General features: G+C 43.2%; 1 protein-coding gene across 1 annotated transcript; it reads left to right on the top strand.

Moving 5' to 3' along the window:
• Positions 1 to 3,391: 3,391 nt before the first annotated feature.
• Positions 3,392 to 6,465, top strand: LOC144254344 (major urinary protein 20-like). The gene is made up of 6 exons (XM_077797359.1): positions 3,392 to 3,487; positions 3,869 to 4,005; positions 4,977 to 5,050; positions 5,715 to 5,825; positions 6,156 to 6,257; positions 6,428 to 6,465. Exons 1-6 carry the CDS (start codon positions 3,392 to 3,394, stop codon positions 6,463 to 6,465), a joined length of 558 nt encoding a protein of 185 aa, XP_077653485.1.
• The last annotated feature ends 249 nt before the right edge of the window (positions 6,466 to 6,714 follow it).

Raw genomic sequence — 6,714 nt, 5'->3', positions numbered from 1 at the left:
TCAGACTTTCACAGTGACAACCATGGTCTGCATGTTAAAGGAGTCTCCATGGGGTTTCTTTAGTAGCAACTACCAGGCAGTGGCCTCTCAGAGTCTACAGTATTACTTATTCCTGTTCCTTCTGCATAACCCTCTCCCCTTCATGTTAGCAACAAGGAGCTCTAATCCGTGTACTGGAATTAATAAGAAGAGGAGGAGCTCTAGGATCTGATAGACCTTGGTATGATTACTTAACCTTTCTGAGTTTTAATCTATACCACTGTAAAACAGGATAATGCACAGACCGTGAAGAGTCCTTATGAGGATTCAATGAAGTAACATTTGTAAAGCACTTATCTACCTCTTCCTTGAATTCCTACTTTATTTCCAGCGTCAAAATATTATTTTTATATTTCTGGCCCCAGGACAGATGGAATCGGTACTGCAACTTTTGTATTTTCCCATTATACCTATTTGTCTTTGAACAAGGACTCTGACATAAGGCCATGCTCGGAGCTCCCTCAGCAAATATGACTTTGAACAAGATCATTCTTTTGAGTACCAGATGGCTTCAAGTCTGTGGAATTCTAAAGGCCTCAAACTAGTTGCTGTAACTTGACTGTTAATATAGTAGTTTGGATTCAGGTGTCAATATTTTGTTCCTAAGAGGCTGCGATGACTTTTTTCAGGTAATCTTTAAATTTTGAAAAATTTTTTAGCAAGTAAGAATTGTATATGTCTATGGAATACAACATGATATTTTGATACATGTATACATTATGGAATCCAGCCCTGGAACCACTCTTGAGAAGAGTCAGGCCCATACTTAGTTGGACCCATGAAAGAGAAGTTCTGAAGACTAGCTCTCTGGGGTGGTGACAGATGAGAGGTGTACATTCTGTCCCTCTGCTACTACTGTACCCACAGAGACATGCTCACCAGAGTGCTGCTCTTCACATGGCTGAAGGAAGAAGTGCTCTATTCGGGGGCTTAAATCCCATCCCTTAGCAGGGGCTAAGAAGCACAGACTCTTCCCTTCCCAGAGACCACCCATTTCCCTCTCTGATGTGGGAGGAGAGAGCCAGAGTCTACTGCAGCTTGCTTGGGAATCTGTGCTCCTTAGGTAAAGCTCTGCTCATCTTCCTGCTCTGTACCAGGCATTGGGGGATCCATGTTTAATTGGACCTAATCATGTTTTCTCTCTTCTCCTCTTTTTCCTCTACATTGGCTCCCATTTTCCCATACCATTTTTTCACTCTTTATCTTGTAGTTGGGTTGCTTTCAAATCACTCCATACCCTGGCCAGGAATTTCTTGAGGGCACAGTCCCATTTTGTTTATCACTTTAGCACTCAAAGTGCCAGGTATAGGCCTAGCATAGAGCAGGCTTCAGTTCTAAGCGCTCTCTACTGCTGTGGCCAATAATATAAATTAGGAGTCATTGAATATTACCTGATGGTAGTATTCCTATTTACAAAAGCATTTTCTAGAAGTTTCTTTCTAGTAACGAGAATCCTTAGTGCTTTAAAAATAGGGTTTTGTGGACAAACAGGCCAAAGGTGACACTACGTCACAGGTATAAAGGTGAACAAGAAAAATCTTCAGAAGGGAGTTTGCTTTCTCACACTGAATAAAAACAGAGGGGTATCACGTGGCACTGGGGAGTGCAGAGTCAGTTAGGAGCGGTGGGGAAGTGGGACAGAGACCGAGTAAGCAGTGGTGTATGCAGCGAGGATAGCCTGCTCTCCGCCCAGCATCAGAAACCTGGAACAGTGGGGTTCACTTTCAAAACCTGTTGGCTCACGGTTTTCGATCTATTTGCAGAGAACAAACTGGTGGAAATAAACTGCATGCCCTCTGACACCATTTGTCAAATTCAGTCCTTCCATTATGGGGCCAGAACAACACAGAACCACCTTATCATGGCTGAAGTTACATAGGCTTCAAAATGCCAGTAAGTGGATGTCAGTGGGGCACAAACGAGGAATGATCACACAAGAGGCTGGGGTGATTTGTTTTTTTGGTTTTTTTTTTTTGGGGGGGGATGACTTTTAAACTGTCCCACAAGGAAAAAGCCACAGCTACAAGGTATATTGCCTTGTGCCACCTTCTCCCAGGATGCCAGCCTCCTTCTGTTTTGGGGGCCCAATAGCATGGGGCAGGAATGAACCAGAGCTTTTAACAACCTCGCTGGCAGCATAGGATCTAATTCACAGTATTTTTTCTCACTTGGAATGTGGTTCCCGCGTGCTCTCCACATCTGCAAATCCCCCTCCCCAACAATCAGAAACCTACCCAAGCCTCACCTTTCCCAGGACGTATGCTCTGACCCCACCGGCTCCACCTATGCCAGACACTATGCCGAGGGGTTTACAGGTATCGTCCCATTGGACCCCAACAGTAATCTGTCAGGAATGATTGTCTTTATAAAGAGGGAACTAAGGCTCAGAGAGGCTAAAGTATTTCCTATGGCTTTGGTATGGCAGACATGGGAGTGACATTCAGGTCTGCATGATTCCAAAGCCTGTGTTTGTAAGCCCCTTCTGTATGGTGCCACCTCCCCAGCATCATCCAGTACTTTAGTCAGGACTTGGGGTCACTCGGTTGGGTCCTTTCATGTGCTCATAGAAACTAAGCATCTGAGCACATGAAGCACTCCTTCAACTTCATTGAAGGTTTGTTGAAGGAAAAGATGTCTCTAGTGCTTCTATTCTCATATGGACGATGGCATAGTCTTACTCAGAATTAAATACTTGTCGATTTATTGTAGGGAGACAGAAGATTGCTGAAGTTGGGTTCAGAAAACAAGGAAAAGGAATTTAATATTCTCAATACAAGATACCAAACATTAAGGACATTGTTTTATTCAACCCTGTTTTAATGCTTGTGATAAACAAAGATCCTATGCAGCATCTTTGGTAGAGACAGTCTCATTGTTTCTGAAGTTTGTAAAAAATTGAGTAATTCACCTAATGCCATACACCAGGTGAACAGCAGAGCAAACCCTCCAAACATTTCATTTCCCAATGATGCTCATTCGCACCACTTACAATGAGCTTTCTGACACCAACAAGCCAGACCTACAGTTAAATCTGGTTCCCAATGGAAGCTCCGGGTCCCAGGTAGAGCATCCATGACTCTTCATGGGAATATGTTTTGAGAAATGTAAGGTCACTAAGTAAATTTAAAAGAGGGGGGACAGCCAAGTTTCAAAAGGGCAAGAACAATCCTTGGCTTCATTCCAGGGAATGAAAGACCATTCCAAGGACAGGAAGGAGGAAAGGTGGAGGCACCTGGACAGAAAAAAAAAACCACCGTGTTTAGATAAAAAGGTAGAAGAGCTGGGGTGGAGCTACAGTGGGGACTTGCTCACTCTTGGGGACTGTGAGGACACAGTTTTATTCCTTACCAAGATGAAGCTCCTGCTGCTGAGTCTGGGCCTGACCCTGGTCTGTGCTCACACAGAGGGAACCCATGATGCTGTGACCAGCAACTTTGATCCGTCCAAGGTAAAACTGTGGAGCATTACAACTTTTGACTTGAAGGGTGGCATGTTAAAGGAGTGGGTTCAGACCTGAACTAAGAGCAACTGTGCCATATTAAAATGCAACAGAAGGGCTGGGGATGTGGCTCAAGCGGTAGCACGCTCACCTGGTGTGCATGTGGCCGAGGTTTGATCCTCAGCACCACATACCAACAACAGTGCGGGGGACTTCCATTTTCACTGAAGAGACAGTGGAAGTGTCCTAGGTGTCCTATCAAATGATCTGAGTTCTAATTCCCTCTTCTCATCCGAGCCCTGCCCCATAGGCCAAGAGTTCAAGGAGAAGAGTGTCTGTGGCATTCCCTCTCCTCTTTTCTCACTTAACCATTTTTCTTATTTATTGCAGTATTCAGGGAAGTGGTATTCCATTCTCCTGGCCTCTGATCAAAAGGAAAAGATAGAAGAAAACGGTAGCATGAGGGTTTTTGTGGAATATATCCATGCGTTGAAGAACTCTTCCTTAGGCTTTAAATTCCATATAATGTAAGTATGGCTTTTTTAGTTGGGAAAGGGAAAATGAAAGAGTAGGTATAATCTTAAACCCAAACACACACACACACACACACACACACACACACCAACTCATGCACACAGACATGTGCACATACATACTGAGCATGCATCCAAAATCACAGTCCCTCAGTTGAACTGACCCAGGACTTGATAGACCTGGGAGTTTTCAAGATTCATGGATAAAGAGTTGGATACAGGAGTAAATTGATTAGAAGTGGGGGATGCAGAGGGCAGAGGGGTATCAGAATCAAGGTTAGCGTGACAATATGGATTAGTTCAAGAGCATGGGATTTAGAATCAACAGACTGAATTTGGTTTTTACCAGCTGTTGACCAAGAAAACCCATCCCTGACCAGGTGTGGTGGTGCACAACTTTAATCCCAGTGGCTCAGAGGCTGAGCAGGAGTATCGTGGTTTCAAAGCCAGCTTTAGCAACTTAGTGAGACACTGACACTAAATAAAATATAAAAAAATGGCTGGGGATGTATCTTAGTTGTTAAGCACCCCTTGGTTTATCCCTAGTAACAAAAAAAAAAAAATTCATCCCATCCCACTTTCATTTTCCATGAACAAAAGCAGGTGATAAAAATTCTCCTTCGAGATTTCTTGTGAAGATTGAGTCAGGTGATATTCATAAAGAACTCAGCTGAGAGGCACCATTAGTGCATACTTAGCTAATGATCTTAACGAGTGGTTGTGGTATATTAGTAGTAAGTATGGGAAGTCGTAGTAGTAATGGTGACAAGCAGTTCAAGCACTTTTTAAGTCATTTCCCAAGTATCAAAGTAAATGGAACAATTATGAAGAAAATCTGTTTGGTAATTGTACAAAAAATATTCAAAAGTTAGGTGGAATCAGAAACCCAGGTTATAGGTAGAATAGGGGACAAGGAAGCCAGCCTCATCAATATGTCCTGGGCAGCAACTCGATCTCTTTTACAGTATAAATGGAGTATGTGCTGCAATTGAGTTTGTTTGTGACAAAACAGAAGAGGATGGTGTATATTCTGTTGAATGTAAGTAGACCACAAATGTTCTTTCTAAATATATTTCCAACTGCAAGGAATTTACTGAACTCCAATATCATCAGGATATTTATCAATGACTCATTAATTCTCATTAAAGTAATATAATAGGGGCCATCTAATAGCCAATGTCCTGTATATAGGAAAAACTTAGGTGCCAAAGCCAAGTCCTATAATACCATCAAAAAAGGAATGCAGTCTGGTCAGACGTACCTCCTTCTACAACAAAGGTAATTGGCAGGAGGGGAAAAGGTAAACTGGGTAGGATAGCTTCTCGTTTTCTGCCATCTGTGTGATTATGCCTGGGGGCCATTGCCACACATATAGCCCAGGATGTAGCACCAGATATGGAATTCCAGAGGGCTTATTGGGAAGACAGACAGCATTATTGACAGAGATGGTGAGGTGGACAGGTCTCAGAAAGAGGGTGAGTTGCTGCTGAGACTGAATGTTCTACACTCGTGGTCTATTTACCAGTGTCCTTTTTAGAAGTCCTTCATTAGGCCCGGGGAGTTGCAAATGGAAGGCATTAGACATCGTCACTGTGTCTTCTAGAAGATGCATTGTATTTTTTCATGGGCAAGAATAGGTAAAAAGTTTTCATTGCTTCCCACAAACCAAAGAAGTTCTGAGCTGTATTCTATTTCCTTCACAGATGATGGACATAATACATTTAAAGTACTCGAAACGGACTATGATAACTACATTATTATTTACCTCATAAATAAAAATAATGGGAATACATTCCAACTGCTGGAGGTCTACGGTAGAGTATTTTCATGCTAACACTCATCTTGGGTGGGAGGAAAGGGAACGAAGGAAGCCTAGACACAAAATGATCTCCCCAAGGTTATCCGGGACCCTCTCTTCCCCACTGAAGACAGATGTATACCTTTGGGAGTCCTCAGGGTCACCCTGAAGGGAAGATCATGAGATCTCTCATTGTGCCAGAAAGATGTCTTATTGATGTCAGATTCAGAACAGGTCCTGACATACAATGTCACCATCCATTTTCCTGTTCTTCAGGAGCCCTGTCCTCTCATTCTCCTCTATTGTCAAGACATAAGTCACAGCAGTAATGTCACTACTCTCACAGGTCGATCACCAGATGTGAGCTCAGAACTCAAGAAGAAACTTGTAAAACTTTGTGAAAAATATGGAATTGTTAAGGAAAACATATTGGACCTGACCACTGTTGGTAAGTTTAGCTAGCTGGCTTTCTCCTCCTGAACTTCATGTCCTCAGAAAAGGAAAATCCCAGGGAAGACAATCAGTCTCCTTTGTGCCAACATGGAGAAGCATCCAATTTCTCTTAGGGAAATATAATAGGGATGGTCTTTCTGAATGTCTTCTCTTTTGCCTCTGCAGACCGCTGTATCCAGGCCCGAGGTGGAGGACAGTCCTGAGTCTCCAGGTAGGTGATCTCTGACCCTCATGCAGAGGGGTGGCCCAGGGAACAGTGCCTTCATAAACCATTAGGGACTTGTGCCCAAAGATTGCATGAAGAAAAACAACATCGAGGGCTTTCTGTACTCTCTATAAGCCCACTGGCATTACACATCTGGTGCTCTGCCCTGGGCAATGTGCTGTGGCAATGTCACACAGATGGCAGGCAATGAGAAGCTCTCCTACCCAATTTACTTTTTCCCCTTCCA

This window comes from Urocitellus parryii, chromosome 4, assembly GCF_045843805.1.
Source record: "Urocitellus parryii isolate mUroPar1 chromosome 4, mUroPar1.hap1, whole genome shotgun sequence".
In the NCBI taxonomy this organism is placed as follows: Eukaryota; Metazoa; Chordata; class Mammalia; order Rodentia; family Sciuridae; genus Urocitellus; species Urocitellus parryii.
This window is presented reverse-complemented; position numbering and strand designations above follow the sequence as displayed.